Below are 19,529 nucleotides of genomic sequence, written 5' to 3' on the forward strand. Positions count from 1 at the left end.
CTAACAAATGTATTTAGACTTAGTTATGTCGTTGGTAAACTGATAAAGAGGTTAGAAAGTTTAGAATTGAGTTTAGGTAGCTTATAGGAGTGAAATTGAGTTTTAATGGGACATTTTAAGTTACATGAGTGTTTTCAGAGTTTTCTCAAAATCTAGAGGGTCCTAGGGATCTTTAGAAGTTGGGAAAAGTGTGCAAAGATAGCGCCTGAGCATTGATCGCCCAAACTGGACGTTGATCGCCCAAACTAGATGCTGATCGCCCATTTCCAAAGGCGCCAACGTTGAGCACCAGACCCTGGATGCCACCATAAGCGATTGTAACTGTTTTAGAGAGTTTTAGGGTTCTGGATATCGGTTTTTGACGTTATTTAGGTCGTTTTGGGAGGTTTCGAATGAGGATTTTCAAACTGTTTATCTTACACTAATTAAATACTATAAAAAGAAATTGAGATGTTACATTATCATACTATTTTATTAAAATTTTAATTCAACGTAAAAATAGTTATTAAAATTACATATATTATGTTTTAAAATAATTAATATGCATATTTTATTTAATGAAAATTAAAATAAAACTTTTAAAAAGTAAAATTGATCTAACGTCCGAAATTCGAATAGTCTCTTCGAATTAATCTACAACTCAGTAATTCATTTTTTATTTAAATAGTGAAATATTAAATTGGATTCATATTAAATGGATTAAATATGTTTTTGTCCTTTAACTCTCAGTGAAAATTAGAATTAGTCACTCTTCAAAATTTTGGGCCTAATTTAGTCCCTCAACTTTAGAAATGTATGAATTTAGTCCTTTTAACCAAATTTTGTTAACTTTATTTGTTGTTTCAAACGCGTTTCTCAGTTAACATTGAAACAAAAATGTGTCAAACATTATAAATAACTCAAATGCTATCATGAAACATGCTTGAAACATAAAATAAATCTAATAGAATTTAATTAAAAGGACTAAATTCATACATTTCTAAAATTAGAAGACTAAATTAAATCAAAATTTAAAAAAAAAGACTAATTTCAATTTTTATTAAAAGTTAAGGGACAAAATCATATTTAATTGATATTTAATCCATATTAAATTAGTGCGGACGAAGACATGATGTAGTGGTAATAAATTAAAGGCACAGTATAATTTGACTTAGATTTCATAGTGACCATATTACCTAGATAAGGTGTCATCTGTCACAGCGCAGCATTGACCAATTATTATTAAAACAGCATTGACCAATATTATTAAAAAGAAGAGTCCGAATTTATCCTTCTTATATTTAATATATTAATTTCATAGTTATTTATTTGAAATCATTTCGTATTTTAAAGTTAAAACAGCATTGACCAATTATTATTATTATTAAAACAGCATTGACCAATTATTATTAAAAAGAAGAGTGAGAATTTATCCTTCTTATATTTAATATATTAATTTCATAGTTATTTATTTGAAATCATTTCGTATTTAAAAGTAAAAAAATATGTAATTAATATTAATGAATGTCTACTAAAAATGCATTGTTATATGCAGCTCATTTTAATGCATGGGTGTCATTTTACGCAAATGATTTTGATGCATAGATGTGGGATACAAAGCCATAGAAGGCATATGATTATTGTGAATCTCCCAAATCACCTTTGTCAGAAAGGAAAACAACAATATGATACACGAACACTTCAATTTTCACCCGACATTTACTTAATATTATAAAACTATATTAGTTAAAATATAGATTTTAAGTACAATTTAATTTATAAAAAGATATTTATATTATTATATATTTTAAATTAATTTTAGTTTTAGTTGAAGTGCAACTTTTAATAATATTTTTATTTTAAAATATAAATTAATTTTTAAAAAATTGAATAAAAAGAGTAACAATATTAATTTTTTCTATGTATTGAATAGATGTAGTACTTTAAAGGTGTTCCCATGTAACATTTTGCAAGAGAAAAAAAATGAATAAATGAATAAACAATAGCAGGAATTTGATTTTGTTATTCTCTCTTATAATTTATTTTGTTATTCTTTCGTATCATGCATAAATTTTTAAGTTAGATTTTTATTTGTATTTAACAATAGATTAATTTCTACATCTTTTTTTTTTTGTAATTTTGACAACAATTTATTTTTATATTTTTTAATTTAACAATGACATATTTATTTGATGCTAATCTTGTTTGATCTTAAATGTAGATATATGGACATGTGAGAAGATATTAATGATGGTTTAAATGTTTTTAATAGTGAGAATTGTATCATTTGTTGTTCATAAAGAGATTCATTTAGAAAAGATTCTCCCATAGTTTATGTTAATAAAAAAGATTAAATATTCATGGATATAATATTGAATATAAGTGATTATTAATTAAATATTCCTAAAAAAAATAGTATATTTATAAAATCAATATAAATTATAAAATTATAATATCATTCAAAAATAATTTTTACTTGAAATATATAATAACATAATAATAAATAGTATAATAATATAATAATATACTTTATTATAAATAATAACCATAATATTAAATTACGTAATACTTAAATTAGTTATAATAAATACATATTACTAAAAAAATACATGTTACTTTAATATGTCTGTTAGATTAGATAGAAAAATAAATCCTCCGTCTAGTTAGGTTTGGTTTGGTACATGTCATTGTGAATGCTGTCATATTCCGGTAGGCAGAACACATCGTACCAATCTCATACCTATAGCATGGCACGTCAATGTAGGGAAAGGATGCCTTGAAAAGTTCAAAGGACGTTGATATTCTGACCATTTTTTTTAACAAATTTTTTATAAGGTGTTATTATTTTATTAATCTATTAAATTTATATTTAAAAAATATTTCAAACAAGACTAATTACAAACTGACACGTATAATTGTCAAAAAATTGTTAAAAGGTGTTGTTAAAAAGATAATGATATTTTAATAACACTTTTTGATAACTTTTTTATAACGGAACACGTGTCATCATTTTATTGGTCTATTTGAATTTACGTTTAAAAAATTTTTTAAAACGGACCAAATAAACTACTATGTATGCATTGTCAAAAAATTGTTAAAAAAGTGTTGTTAAAAAAACTTTTTCCTTGTTAAAATTTGGTTCAAACAGTAGTAGACGTAGTCACCGTTTCTGTGATGGCCCTCCACGACCACCACAGTTGAAGTTGACGAAAGAGAAGGTGGTGTGTTACTGGTAGAGGTCCAACCCAGCTTAACTGAGTGACTGACAATTTATGCATGTTATTTTTTTTTTTTTAATTAGGATTTAAGACAAATAAATAATAGCAATTGATGCAGCATAAATACGATTATATATATATATTGGAGAAAACATGCAAACACTAATTAATTTGAACATATAAAACTTGCTTTGAAGATTCAATTTCATGAGATATCCTTAGTTATGAGATTTTGAAATAAAATCAATCTTTATCTCGAGAATCACATCTCTCGTTCAGAAGTGACTCCAATGTGGACCACGACGAACCACCCTCTTGCGTAGCCAATTTTGCCTTCTCAGCCAATTCCCTCACTTTCTCCCTTGCTTTTCTCCCTTTGTCCCCTTCCATAATCTCCATCACCATCTTCTTCAGCCCTTCCCTTTTCACAAACCCTCTCACTGATCCATCACACGTTTCCACCCTCAGCCCTACCTTCACCTCCTCTTCCACCATTTTCGCATTCAAATGCTGCTCTGCCATTATTGGCCACGCCAAGATAGGAACCCCAGCGCACACGCTCTCCAGCACCGAGTTCCACCCACAGTGGCTCACAAACCCTTCCACACTCCCATGCATCAGAATCTCTTTCTGATCCACCCACTCTCTCACCACCATCCCTCTACCCTTCACTCTTTCTTCAAACCCATCAGGAACACCCCACTCCTCTTTCCTCATCACCCACAGGAAACTCACCTCCGATTCTTCCAACCCCAATGCTATCTCTCGCAGTTGCTCAACTGAAATCTCAGCTTGCGACCCAAACGCCACGTACAGAACATGGCGCTTTTCTTCAAGCTTCTGGTCCAACCACGTCACCCACCTGGGCTTCAGACCTTCATCAGGGTAAACCTTCGGCGTCCATTCAGCCAAACACAGAGGGCCAACGCACCAAACTTTAGGAGAGGACCCCGCTTTCAAGTAATCAACAAAGGTAGACTCAAGCTCGTAGAAGCTGTTAACCAACATGCCATGACTGCGACGTGTGGATGATATGGAATTCATGTTGAACTTGTGTGCATCATCATTGGGGTTAGGGTTTCTGAAGGAAGGGTCAAAGTCTTCTTTGCAGATTCTGATCCACGGAAACTGAGTCAACGCAATTAACTCGTTGTCGGGTTGGGAGCCGTTAAGAATCCCCTCTCTCATTGCTTCAATGTGAACGCTTGAACTGTAGCAGTTCATGCCGTAGTAGACAAACCGGGGGATTCCGAACATAGTAGCCGAGTCTAGAGTCCACCAGAGGAAGCCGTCGGTGACCATGAAGTTTACACGTGGAAGTGTCTGGAGGAGTTGTTCGAACTGAGGTTGTATCGCTGAAGTGGCAGTGGCGAACTCGTAGAAGAGTGAAATGGAGGGAAGCTTGTCCGTGCTCTCAACTCCAACGGGGATGTTTGTGACGGTGGGGAACGACAGCGTGACCACGGAGGCGGTGGTTCCCTTTAGGAACTCCGTGATGAAAGGGTGGTTGGCGGGGGTGGTGACGACGGTGACAGATATGGAACGACGGAGGAGGAGTTGGGCGAAGTGGAGAAGGGGTATGGTGTGCCCTTTTGACATGAACGGGAACAGAAGAACGTGGGAACGTGTGCCATCGGAAGGAGTTAGACCCATTCCTTTTTTCAGTCTAACCTTCTCTGTAACTTGTCACAAGCTTCTTCGGTGATCTGTCCGGGAAAGAAGTCACTGCGCATGGGTCGTATTGTACTAGCTACATTTTCATTTATAGGCTATCTATCATTCCTGTTTATTAACATGTGAATTTAGGGTGAAATACAAATGGAACTTTATGTCATTTCAAAGTCTAAAATATCTATATTTTGTAGATATCACTCCAGTTGTAAAATATATATATATATATATATATATATATATATATATATATATATATATATATATATATATATATATTGGTAGATAAATTATGATTTAATATAAAATTTACATTTTTTTTACCGATAAAATCTGGTTACTCAAATTTTGCATGATTTAACAACAAACTAGTTTTTTTTTATATGTAAAATCCATGTATAAATTAAAACATATCTTTCATGTAAAATTTCCATATGGATTTTGAAAAAAATAATATTAAAAAAATTGAATTTTAAAAAATACAATGGCTTCAATTGTATCGTTTTTGTTGGTTCTTGTGTAAAGAAAAGTCACAGAAAAATATGCTCTCTTGCTGCTTCCAATTTTATGAGAGGGACATATTGGTGTGTTATTTTGTCTCGAATCAAATTCCATTTGTCATTCACTTAAAAATAAAATTACCAATAATCAATGTATATAGAAAATTACAAAAGTTCATTGATAAAAATGTTGTTTATAAGATTTATCAACATATATCATCCTTAATAATCATTATTCACGAGATAAATATATTTATTATTAGTTACTCATCGACGATATCTTTCTATAATAACATCACTTAGATACAAGCTACAAATTCAGATTGTTGAACTATCAAGCACATCTTGTTAAGTTGTCGAGCTCATCCACAACTAAACTTTCCTAAATAAACACAAAACTAATAAACTCAACTACCATAACTGAGTTGCTAATATGAAATTATTCATGAATTCAGAATATACAACAAAACATTTAGAAACTGGGAAGAAGAACTTCACTACATCGTATTTTTAGAAAATAGTCTATGGTGAAAAACCCCACAAAATTTCAACAACAATGGTGGTAACATCCTGCTCATGAACTCGGTCTACACACTTTTCATCTAGGAGAATCGTTTCAAGCAAGGAGAATAGCTTGAGATTGAGAACCAAATTTTGCAACTCACAATTAAAGGCCTTGAAAGATTCAATATTGGAATTGAGTCAACATCGATGGTGTTGGTGGTCTGTTTGATCTCTAACGTTATGAGCTCAGTTGATGGTGGAGGCAATGACAACAAGGCAATGACACTTTCTTCTACATAAAATTGGGTTTGGGCTATTTGGGCAGGAAATTTCTCGTTCTTTTTATTGATGACTTTATTGACAAACAAGTTTGCTAGTGACAAACATTTTAAATTCAACAAATTTTAAGATTTATAATTATTGACAAATTTTATTAATAGAAAAAATTGTTGGTAAATGAATTGTGTATTGTTGAAAAATTTACAGACGAATTTGATTGACAAAATAAATTTGTTTGTAGTTCACATTCATCGATATTTTTTCTCAGTTTGTAAAATTTCACTAGTAATTTTAAGAATTTTTGTAGTGATTGATAAGTGAGCGCGAAGAGAAGTAGAAGTTTAAAGCTTTTATGTTGTTTTGTATTTCTTGCTAATTGACCCTCCTTTATTTTTTGCAGGTTGAAAATCTCTATTTTTGAAATCTTAGGTTGGTTTGTTCCAATTTGAAGAGAGCAACTTAAGCTTTAAACTTTAAAGTATGATTTGGTTAGGATTGAATTTGTTTTTATTGGATGTTATTGAAAATGGGTGATGAGGGAGAGGTTGACTGAGATAAGTTTTGTTGGTGAGTAGCTTGAAAAATGTAATAAGATCGTGAGTTAATTAGGTGATGCTTAGAATAAAATTCTCTAATAAAAGATGAAAAAAAAAAGTTAATCCTTGACCTACACCAAAACTCAATTATTTCTTTGAATTTTGGATACCAAAGCAACCCAACCACATTGCTCTTATCCAAACCCATAATTTAGAGATGTTTGTATTCCACTTCACCTCCAACATTTTTCCCGTTATCATGCTCCATTTTGGACTTAGTTTAGAGTTTTGAACGGAAACTCTATGAATATTTGAGTGGAGGAAGTCTTGTGGGGCCTACAACTGGTGTTTACGTATACACTTAGGTGATTCCTTTGTTGGTTTTTATTTACCTATTGCGGAGATGAAATTAACATTAAATGCTACTTAAGGTAACGAGGGGTCAATTCTATGTGAGGATTCGTAATATTTTGGAAACACGAAATCTCCATCTGCTTCTACCAGTGAGATTGGGTCACGTTTTTAGTGTGTTGTAATTTTTGGATTTTTTTTCTTTTTCCTTGTTGACTAATTGTCACTTGTAATGGATAAAGGTTTTTAGTGTTCTATTTTTCTACTGTAGATATTAAAACCAAATTATGTGCTAATGTAAAATATCTAACATGAACGTATATACATGTAAGGTTTGGATGTTAATGACATTAACGTCATGTTCACTTGGGTAGATTTGAGGGAGAATAATTAAGTACATTTGATAGGATTTGAAGATAATTTTTTTGTTATTGTTTATTTGACTGAATTTGGAGGTAATTGAGAACGAATTTGGAAGTAAATTTTTTTAATCTATCACATAAATTAAATCTTACACTAATTATTACAAACTTTAATTCCAAATTCACTTTCCTTTACTTCCAAATTCACTTTCGTTTATTTCCAAATTCACTCAAATAAACAATAAAAGAAATTATCTTCAAATTATCTCAAATTTACTCAATTACTCTCTCTTAAAATTCTCTCAAATTCACTCAATTACTCTCTCTCAAATTCACTCAAGTAAACAAAACTTAAAAGTTGAATCCTCTCTAAGACTCACATTTCTATTTGGTAGGTAGGAACTTACTTTATGATGGTTTATTAATACAGAACCTTATAAAGACTCATTACAAGTTGGTTGTCACTCCTTTAAATTAATTGAAAATGAATGTTTTGCAGAATCCGAATTTTAAAACAAGAACAGAGAAAAAAAAAACAGAATCACTTACTTAACTACTAAAACGATAAGCGAGTTTTGATTATTCAAAAATAGTGATAGGTGTTAAAAATCAAGTTTCAGTCTACTGACAAATTTAATTAATGCCAATGGAAATAAAATGAATTCAAGAATGTACATTTTCTAATGAACAACTAAAAGTCACAACTAAAACCCCAATATAAATTATGGAAAAAGTTTAACTGATAATTTTTTGACAATGCATACATAACATTCATTTTAAATATTTTTTCAAATATAAATTTAAATAAATCAATAAAATGATGACACGTATTTTGTTATAAAAAAATTGTCAAAATATCATTATCCATAAATTATTGCTTGCACTTGTCACACAAAGAGTCAGTATATATATACATTCATGGAACTTAAAAGGGTGGGATTAACAACAACCTAAATGAAATTCAGCCTTAAATACAACACATTTTTTTTTTTACGTTATCAACAAAATTGTAGATCGAAACTTAATTTTGCTTTTTATTTTTTTACTTGTCCTACTTGAACGGTCTTTTCTAAGACTTCAAACATTTAACACATACCCAAAAGTTGTAGAAGCAGTGAAAGCACACATAGCCATCTCACCCACTAACGTGACTTTTTCCACCGAGATGATTGTGAAACCCAATCAACCACGAAAAAGAAAACCCCATATTTCAAAATCTGAGTTTATTCCCCTTTGATAACTTCCAAATATTAAAAAATAAAACGAAATAACCACATAGAAATTCAACCATACAATATTCTTTTTTTAAATTATAATTCAACACAAATAATTAGTAATCAATAAACCTGAGTAAGGTGATCCCATAAGAGCTCTTTCTCTGCACTTCCCAATTCTCATCCTACAACTCCAAAATATCCATAATAGCCTTATGAAAATATGCATAGTTGCACACGTTAAAGAAAAAAATAGAAAGATTCTTTCTCAAAATTTAAAACCAAAACCCTACACTTCAAAAGAGTCACTCTCTCTCACGCTTTCCTAAAATTAACGAAAATGATATGTTAACACCCTTTTTTGATACGGTTTTGACAACTCCACATGGCATTTGTCGATTGGCCGTATTTTTTGAAAAAGAAATCAGTTTTTAAAATTAAGCTAGGGGCATAATTGGAAATTGGAAAGTAAAGAAAATGAATTTTCATTTCGCGCCCTCCTTCATTGTTTCATTTTCACGGTTTCCTCTTTCGTTCTCTCATCATCCCTTTTGGTGGTCGTTCTCTCGTGCTCGTTTTCTCTCGTTCTTTCACTTGTTCTCGGTCTTGGGTGTTCTCGTTCTCTCATCATCACTGTCGCCGTCTGGGTCGCATTGTGGGAGTGCTTGGGCATCGTTGGTGTGGCAGTGTTGAAGGTCGCCCTGTACCGTTGTTGTTTGGTTTGTTGTTATTTTTAGGGTAAGTTGAACTACATACTTACTCTTCCACTACTCTCCAATAGAGAGGTTTTTTTCTTTAGGGAAACCTAACTATTTTTGTGGGTATTGTTATCGCCGCAGGTTCAATGGCATCAAGAATATGTTAGGATTTTTGCACAACGACAACATTGCAAGAATGGAAGCGCTACATGAATATGGCTTTTTGCAGGATTGTTAGGATTTGTTAAATCTTTATATCTATTTCAAATTACATTGTACCCTGTACAGATGATGTATATTTAAGATGACATTGTTGACTATTTGTTGATCTCCATTGATACATATATAAGATTGAATTGTTGATGATAAAGTGATTTGCGATGTCTTTTTATTTACGTTGTGTGTGTATTAACGGGAAACGAAAGCGCGATATTAATAATTCATTTAAATTTAAGCAAAGTTTATCAACTTGGGTGAGGTCCAAGCACATGTGCAGTAGAGTTGTGAGTGTAATCGTTTACCAGATGTCAGTAAACGATTACCAGAGTCAATTCCAGGATTTGGACAAAAACCTCAACACAGGGAGCCTCAATTTCAAACGTAGAGGACCATGGTCATTCTCTGCAATTTTTTTTGACTGAATCCAGTGGATTTGAATTCAAACTGTTATGGAACCTTCTTTATAGTGTGTTAGGTGTTCCTTAGACACCCCAAGAAGGAGAAAATCATTCATGTTTGTGATTCCACCACCTTGGGTGAAGTCCAAACACATGTGCATTAGACTTGTGAGTGGTAATCGTTTACCAGATGTCGGTAAACGATTACCAGAGTCAATTTTAGGATTTGGACAAAAACCTCAACACAGGGAGCCTCAATTTCAAACGCAGAGGACCATGGTCATTCNCTGCAATGTTTTTGACTGAATCCAGTGGATTTGAATTCAAATTGTTATGGAACCTTCTTTATAGTGTGTTAGGTGTTCATTGGACACCCCAAGAGGGAAAAAATCATCCATGTTTGTGATTCCACCACCTTGGGTGAAGTCCAAACACATGTGCAGCAGAGTTGTGAGTGGTAATCGTTTACTAGATGTTGGTAAACGATTACCAGAGTCAATTCCAGGATTTGGACAAAAACCTCAACACAAGGAGCCTCAATTTCAAACGCAGAGGACCATGGTCATTCTCTGTAATGTTTTTGACTGATCCAGTGGATTTGAATTCGAACTGTTATGGAACCTTCTTTATAGTGTGTTAGGTGTTCATTGGACACCCCAAGAGGGAGGAAATCATCCATGTTTGTGATTCCACCACCTTGGGTGAAGTCCAAACACATGTGCAGCAGAGTTGTGAGTGGTAATCGTTTACCAGATGTCGGTAAACGATTACCAGAGTCAATTCCAGGATTTGGACAAAAACCTCAACATATGGAGCCTCAATTTCAAACGCAGAGGACCATGGTCATTCTCTGTAATGTTTTTGACTGAATCCAGTGGATTTGAATTCAAACTGTTTTGGAACCTTCTTTATAGTATGTTAGGTGTTCATTGGACACCCCAAGAGGGAGGAAATCATCCATGTTTGTGATTCCACCAACTTGGATGAAGTCCAAACACATGTGCAACAGAGTTGTGAGTGGTAATCGTTTACCAGATGTCGGTAAACGATTACCAGAGTCAATTCGAGGATTTGGACAAAAACCTCAACATAGGGAGCCTCAATTTCAAGCGTAGAGGACCATGGTCATTCTCTGCAATGTTTTTGACTGAATCCAGTGGATTTGAATTCAAANTATTATGGAACCTTCTTTATAGTGTGTTAGGTGTTCATTGGACACCCCAAGAGGGAGGAAATCATCCATGTTTGTGATTCCACCAACTTGGGTGAAGTCCAAACACATGTGCAGCAGAGTTGTGAGTGGTAATCTTTTACCAGATGTCGGTAAACGATTACCAGAGTCAATTCGAGGATTTGACAAAATCCTCAACACAGGGAGCCTCAATTTCATACATAGAGGACCATGGTCACTCTCTGCAATTGCTTTATATTTTTGTTGTTATTCGTTGAGGAAAGAAACCTAGGACATAATCTAAGGCCAAAAGTAATATTAAAGATTGCATTTTGTTGACCTTCATGAGTGCATTTTTAACATAACATCATTATGATAAACTTTAAGACAATGTAATCCTAGGTTTATAATATTACAGTCATCCCAGCAACTGTTGAAATGGTCATAAAATACTATTACAGTTATCCAATAAAAGTTCTAAGTTGACCTGCATTAAAAAATATTGAACAAAATATATAAATAAAAGACTAAATGTTGTTTGTTTGTTTGGAGGATGATGCTTGCTCAGATGGTGGCAGAACGAATTTGCTGAGGATGTCATTCACCTCATTAATGTTTTCTGCCCACATAGGTAGTCGAATGGTAGGCTTTGTCGTTTCCTTCACCAGCTCAATCGTAGGAGGACAAATGTCACCTGCAAAAACTTTGACTACGTTTCAATGGACGATATTAAGGTAGTAGTTCTTTCCAAATCCAAAAAAGTAAGTGGCGAACCGTCAACTGCATATAAAATCCAAAAAAACCAAACTTAAAAACCCTAAATGAAATTAAACACACAAAACCCAAACTTAAAATAAGAAACACTAAACACCAAAACCCACCAAGGATGAACGTGCTTAACCTGCTCGAAGAACTCGCCATTTTGCAAAACGAACACACCAAGAAGCAAAAGATGCAATGACACCGTCACCCACACCGATAGCGAAGGCCAACAGTGCAACGAGAAGGAAGAACGAAAGTCAGATGGCGAAAACAAAGGCAATTATCGGAGGGGCGAAGACGAAACCTATCGGAAAAGAGAAATTGGATGAAAGAGCATTTGAAATCTGATGAAACAGGGAAGAAAGAGAATGTTAATTTTGGAACAAACCGGGAAGGGCAAACTTGGAATGCAAAAATTCAAATCTCCTCCTCTATAATGACGTCACATTTTCTATTTTTTTTAAAAATTTAAAACACCCAATCCTATGCTAACATGTGGCGTTGTTAAAATATTGTCAACAAAGGGGTGTCAAAATATCAGAATCCTAAAATTAAAACCCTTTCTCGCACCTTCTTTTCCAAACCCTTCCTCACTTTGTGACTCCTTTCTCCCTTCGTGCATCTCAATCTCACACCTCTATTGTGACTCCTTTTCTCGCTGCATTTTGAAGTCTTCCCTCACCATCTTTGTGTCACACTCACTCTTGTGGCCTCTTTCTCCTTTATCGCGATGTTGTTCTTGATGATGCGATGGTGTTTGGATCTCGTCTCTGTGCCTTTAATTTATGCAAGATTGGTCAATTTCTTTCTCTTCTCGTTTCCATAGAATGTTAATGCATGCTCGTTTCCATTCTCCATTCTCGTCTCCCTTGATTGTTAATGCATGTATTTTCATTTGGATTGAATTTTAGTGTATGTATATATAGATTGGAGGTAAAAATTGTATTGAATTGCATGATCAAATTGTATGTAAACCATATGCATGTGATTTGTTTGGATGTGTGAATTTCTGAATTGATTACCTTGAACGAAGGCTTAGAGGCCTTAACCAAACTTTGAAGTATGGTTAAGGTCTCGCCGGCTGAGGTCTTGCCATGTTTCAAGTTTCGGTTATGTTTTTTTATTTAAATATTATTTATTATGTAATTTATTTTTTATTTTTTAAGTTTTTTATTTCTTCGTTATTTTAATTTGACTTTGTAATTAGTTTTATAAATTTTTTTACTTACGTACTATTTATTATGTAGGTTTTTTAAAGTTTTTTTAACTTTTATATTTGTTTCTTGTTTAAATTTTAATTTTAATTATTTTGATATTTTTTATTAAATCAAATATTAATTATGTAATTATTTTACGTTTTTTAGTGTTTTATTTGTTTCTTATTTTTTTAATCTATGTAACACCCTGATTTCTGAGATCTCACAAGTTATTAAAAATCGGTAAAATTAAAAATTTATCATAGTGCAAAAGCATAAATAAAGAAAACCTTATCCAATTACATTATTTCGAGTAATAAAATAACGAAGAAAATACTCCAATTACATTATCTTAACTTGTAAAACAAAATAGCTTTAAATGAATCTCAAGGTTATTCCCATCCTCTCTCGAGTCAATCACACTTCTGGAACATATGTAACATTATCTGCTCATGTCTAATGCATTATACGATCATCGCCGATAATTTCATTCACAAACACACAAACACAAACATGTATGAGGTAAGCTACCTGTTAGCATGAAATTGAAGAGAAGAAGTTTTGATGATGTCTCAAAGTCAAGTCTCAACTGCTTTTATTGTTTGCCTTAGGGTACGTTAAAAATCGTTTTGAATCAGAAAACCTCATTTTATACTCAAGATAATCGATTACCACTTGTGATAATCGATTATCAATAATCGATTATGACTTGCCATAATTGATTATCACGAGCAATTATGAGCGTTTTCAAGCAAGTTTTTGACCGTTGCGCATTCAATGATGCATAATCAATTACCATATTCGGATAATCGTTTATTACACGATAAAAACCTTACAACGAATTTTTGAAGGTATCCTTGAGTGAGATATCTTTAAATTGGATTAAGACTCTCATTCTAAAATATGAAACATACAAGTAAAGTGTATTTTCAAAATTATTATCTGCACTGTGCGGTGATAAGTGTTTTAGGGTTTGTTGAACCCTTGTGCATTGTTTTTGAGAACTTTACATGTTGGCAAAGAGCAAGAACTTTAATAAGAGTGTGATTGAGTGCTGACATAGAAAGATAACTTTCACAAGGGGTGTGATTGAGTGTTGTTGTTGTTGCTGAGTTGAAAGTCTGTCATCCTTCATGAAGCATTCGAAGGAGGTATTCATCCTTTGTGAAGATTTAGAGGAGGTGTTCATCCCTTGTGGGTTACACAGGAAATGAGTTACATCTCTTGGGGTAACAAGAGAGGTGTTCTAACATTAAACTATTTTATTTTCTTTGTGATTGTAACAATTTGTTGGTTTGTGCTAGTGGAACGTTAATTCTCGGTTGAGATTAACTGGATGTAGGATCTTTGTGATTTGAACCAGTATAAAAATTACATGTGTAATTTGATCTCTTCCTTACTCTTTAAATTATTTAATATGTTTAAAGGAATTTTTATTTTACGAGAAAATTTATTAAAAGAACAATTTGCTATACGAACCCAATTCACCCCCCTTTTGGTTTGTTGTACACGTGTTAACATTCTGTTGCACCGCTCTAACAATTGGTATCAGAGCTTGCTTTGATGTAATTCAAATGACGAGGCAACATCAAACCTTTACTGAGGGTGCCTCTATCAATAAACCTACATTGTTTACTGGAGAAAACTATTGCTTTTGGAAAGTGAGAATGCAAATTTTCATAGAGTCTATTGATAGTGAGATTTGAGAAATTATCACAAATGGTCCTTTTGTTCCTATTGTATTTATTAACAATTTGCAAGAACCAAAACCACAATAACAATGGAATACGGAAGACAAACGAAGATTCCAACTTGATGTTAAGGCTCGCAATATAATATCATCTACTCTAACTATTGATGAGTTTTACATGATCTCAACCTGTAAAAATGCGCATGAAATGTGAGAGATTGTTAAGAGTTACCCATGAAGGAACTGATGATGTTAGAAGAGCCAGAAGAAATACTCTAGTCCAAGAGTATGATATGTTCAATGAAGTAGGGAGAAACAATATTAGATGTCTAGAAACGCTTCACTCACATAGTGAATCAACTCATTGGGTTAATGTTAAAACCTCGACAAGTGTACCAAATTGTATCAAATAACAATAATTGGTAAGATCAAGTATTGTTTCCCAAAGGACTCACGACACTAAATAATTATGTAATACCTTAACTAATTAAGACTAGCGAACAATTCTTTTGATTACAATAAATGCAAGAAAAATAAAAATAATACTAAAAGATAAAATTGATCAATTGAGGCTTAACACAACTATGAATAGGTGGTATTGATGATATGAGATGATAGTGTTGTTTGGGTTTAGATTTTACCTTCTTTACTTTTATGCATATAAGAATTCGTCTTCTTCATTAAATTGTTAACGTCACTTTCTAAATTACCTAGAACCCGATCCCTCGGTGTGAAAAGCCTAGATTTGATTATTAGACAACAATCCCTTGAAAACCCTAATAATCAATTCCGCATTCAGATTAGAAGCTTAAGACAACCAAACATCCTATCCCTATCCCTAGGCAATATTTTTTTTGGGCGAAATTCTCCAAATCATAGTTTGTAGGTATTTCCCAATAACAAAGAAATCCAAACATCATGTTATGAGTGATCAAAACATAACAAACATTGAGCAAAGGGGAAAATCACTAACAATTAATGAAAGAAGCATAAAATAATTCAAATCATATTCAAATACATAAAAGTTTAGAAGTTACATCTTTGCCAACAAGAAATAAGTTTAGTTCTCCATTGTCATGGAGAACCTTGATGTACAATGGAATGAAAGTGAGATGGAAACCCTAAAAAGTGAAGAGGAAAGCTCCCGCATCCAATTCTGCCTCCAAAGGGTCGAAGAGAGTGTCTCTACGCTTTTGCCATCAAAATATGGTTGGAAGGACACTAGATGTAGGCAGATTGGCCGAACCAGTATAAAAACCCAGTGTTTGCATTTTTTGATCCCTACTATCTTTTATAATCAATTGCTTTTTGTACTTATTAGATTAAGTTTCCGCTACATTGAAAATCTTTTACCTTGCGGTTCAAGAAAAGTTTAAAGGCATCACCTTTTGTGAAAAATATTGTAAAAGATTTTGTTTTTACATTTAATCAATTCACCCCGTCTTGGTGTGAGAAATTGAGCCATTCTATTTTAACCTTTGTCTCCATTTTCGTTTTCTCTTCTTGCTTGTTGCTGCATTTTTGTTTTATGGTTTATCTTCTATTTTTCGTTTCAAGTTTCACATTACAATTTAGAAATGTTTTTATTGTTCAACATCAATTTTGTTTTCATGGGTTCGTTTTAGTGCTAGGGTTTTGAATTGGGAATTTAATTGTGTGTTGCATCTTTCTATTGTTGTGTTACCCATTTCGTTTTGTTGTTTCACTTTGTTCAAAATGATAACTTAATCTGCTTGGTTTGGGTGCTAGGGATATTGTGTTGTTCCATGTGATTTTCTCATGTTATTGCGATTATGCATTGCTCTTAACTTTGCATCTCTAATATGTTTTGGTTGTTGCAAATTGATCTCGCTTAATGATTAATGTTGCGTGATTGAACTATAATAGCTTAATTTGCGTGCAAATTGATCTCTAATTTGTTAATTTCATTGCACAATTATGTCCAAAAACCACCCTACCCCCACCACGTGTTCGACCCATTGCTTGAATTATATTTGGTCCTTGAGAGACAAATTGATCTCTAATTTGTTAATTTCATTGCACAATTATGTCCAAAAACCACCCTACCCCCACCACGTGTTCGACCCATTGCTTGAATTATATTTGGTCCTTGAGAGACAACCTAGGAGTCACTTCCTAGTTTATACCGCACTTTAATTGCGTATTAATTTGATTCGAGTACGAAAGTGAGATTGACTCTTTGCATTATGGTATATTGGTACGGTGATGCTCATGGTGTTGTTCATGACTATGATAGTCATGATGGTGGTGTATCTATGATGATGATCATGATACTTGAGATGCTTCAGGTTATGGTCTGTTGATAGTGGTTTTACTGTAATGATTATAGTAAGTAGTTAGCATGGGTGCTAATGGTTGGATAGACTAAAGGTCTATGTGTGAGATGTTAGTGATGACATCAAGGATTAGAGATCAAGGATTGATGATCGAAGTTTAAGGATTGGAGATCGTGGTTTAAGTAATTCAATATGATTGAATTGTTTATTTTAAAGGATTAGGAATCTTATTTTTATTACTACTATGTATGGGATGTTTGATTATGGTTGATATAATCAAAAAGTATGTATCTTGTTGTGTGTTTGGTTATGGTTGGTATAACCAGAAGGTATGTTTCTTGTTATGTGTTTGATTATGGTTGGTATAATCAGAAGGTACGTACCTTGTTGTGTGTTATTATGGTTGGTATAATCAAAAGGTTTGTATCTTGTTGTGTGTTTGATTATGGTTGATATAATCAGTATGTATGTTTCTTGGTATTATGATTGTTTTATCGATAGCTTACTCTATACGTGCTTGTGTTTATGTGTTTGTGAATGATATTATCGGCAATGATCATATAATGCGTTATATGTGAGCAAATAATGTTACAGATGTTCTAGAGGCGTGATTGACTCGAGAGAGGATGGGGAATAACCTTGGGATTCATTCAAAGCTATTTTGTTTTACAAGTTAAGACAATATAGCTGGAGTATTTCCTTGATTATTTTATTAATCGAAATAATGTAATGAGATAAGGTTTTCATTAAGTAAGTTTTCGTGTTATGATAAATTTTGAATTTTATCGATTTTTAATACCCGTGACATCTAGAAATTGGGGTACTAAAAAATAAAAAATATCAAAAACATTAAGAATTAAAATTTAAATTAGAAACAGATAGAAAAGTTAAAAAATCTTTAAAAAATTATATAACAAATAATACGTAAATAAATAAACAATATAGAACAAATTAAAAATTCAAAATAAAATAACAAAGAAATAAAAAATTAAAAAGCAAAAAATAATTACATAAATAAATAATATTTAACTAAATAAAAATAAATATATAACAAATTATTTACTTCAAACATATTTTAAAAAATTAAAATATATAAATACAAAATAAAAATCATAACAAATTTTTAAAAGAAGAATTAAAATCAAAATTAAAATAACAAAAATAGAAAAAAAAAATAAACACAACCGGAACTCGAAACACGCATGGCCTCAATCAGCGTTTGAACGCCATTTAAGGTTTAGCTGTGTTTCGAACGCTGACAAGGCCTTAACCGACGTTCGAACATCGACGAGGCCTTAACCGTACTTTGAAGTTCGGTTAAGGCCTCTAAGCCTCCATTCAGGACAATCAACCCAAAAATTCACACAAATCCAAATAGATTACATGCGTACGCTTTACATGAAATTCAATCCAATTTGTACGTCCAATTCATATATACATACACTAAAATTCAATCCAAACGAAAATACATAAATTGACATTCAATGGAAACGAGAATGGAAACGAGCATGCATTAACATTCAATGGAAACGAGCAGAGAAAGAAACTGACCGACCTTTAGCATAGAAATTAAAGGCACGAAGATGAGATTTAAACACCACCACTCCATCGACATGAACGCGATTGACAAACGACAAGAAAAAAAAAACATCGCGACAAAGGAGAAAGAGCCCACGAGAAATGAGCGCAACACAGAGATGATGAGAAAGGACTTCAAAATGCAGCCAGAGAGGGAGTCATAGTGAAAGCGTAAAATCGAAATGCATAGAGGAAGATAGAGTCATGGAGTGAGGGACGGTTTAGGGAGGAAGGTGCGGAAGAGTGTTTCAGAGAGGTGCGTGAGACAAAATGACTCTTTGGAAGGGTAGGCTTTTGGTTTTAATATTTGAAAAAGAATCTTGATCAAAAATTCTTTCTATTTTTTTGCGTAATGTGTGCAGCTGTGCAGATTTTGAAAAGCCTATTATGAATATTTTAGAGATACATGATGAGAATGGAAAGGTGCATAGGGAAGGGTTCAATAAGTATTTGTAATTAGAGGACATCATTCAAATATATAATAACCTCAATCATATAATATAGGCGTCATCATTCAAATAAAGAGAACAGTCAGAGTATGACTTATGATTAATTAGAGGATTACAGTCATCCAAAATGGCCTAGTTTAAAACTTTAATCATAGTAAAGTATTTCAAAATAATCTAATAAGTATCTCAAAATAACATAAGCTAAATAAGTGAAATCTTAAAGAGAGCTAAGCAACAACATTGGCGTCCTCCAACACCGGCTCCATAGAGACCTCCTCAACAACATCTGCTCCCATCCAAATGGATGATCATCACAAGAGAAAGCATATCCAAGTAACATACAACACAAAACAGACAACATTCATACAAAACAGAAAATCAAGGTCATCATGCTTAATAACATATAAGAAAGCAAGCAAGGCATACCATTCAAAACATACATCAAATACTCAACGCG

At 32.8% G+C, this 19,529-nt stretch overlaps 1 protein-coding gene across 1 annotated transcript; it reads right to left on the reverse strand.

Moving 5' to 3' along the window:
- Positions 1 to 3,315: 3,315 nt before the first annotated feature.
- LOC106758778 (UDP-glycosyltransferase 90A1-like) lies at positions 3,316 to 4,961 on the reverse strand. Its single transcript, XM_014641764.2, has one exon. The coding sequence runs from the start codon at positions 4,848 to 4,850 to the stop codon at positions 3,441 to 3,443; it is 1,410 nt and encodes a 469-aa protein (XP_014497250.1). The 5' UTR covers positions 4,851 to 4,961; the 3' UTR covers positions 3,316 to 3,440.
- Between the last annotated feature and the right edge of the window lie 14,568 nt (positions 4,962 to 19,529).

This window comes from Vigna radiata, chromosome 4 (assembly GCF_000741045.1).
Source record: "Vigna radiata var. radiata cultivar VC1973A chromosome 4, Vradiata_ver6, whole genome shotgun sequence".
NCBI lineage: Eukaryota > Viridiplantae > Streptophyta > Magnoliopsida > Fabales > Fabaceae > Vigna > Vigna radiata.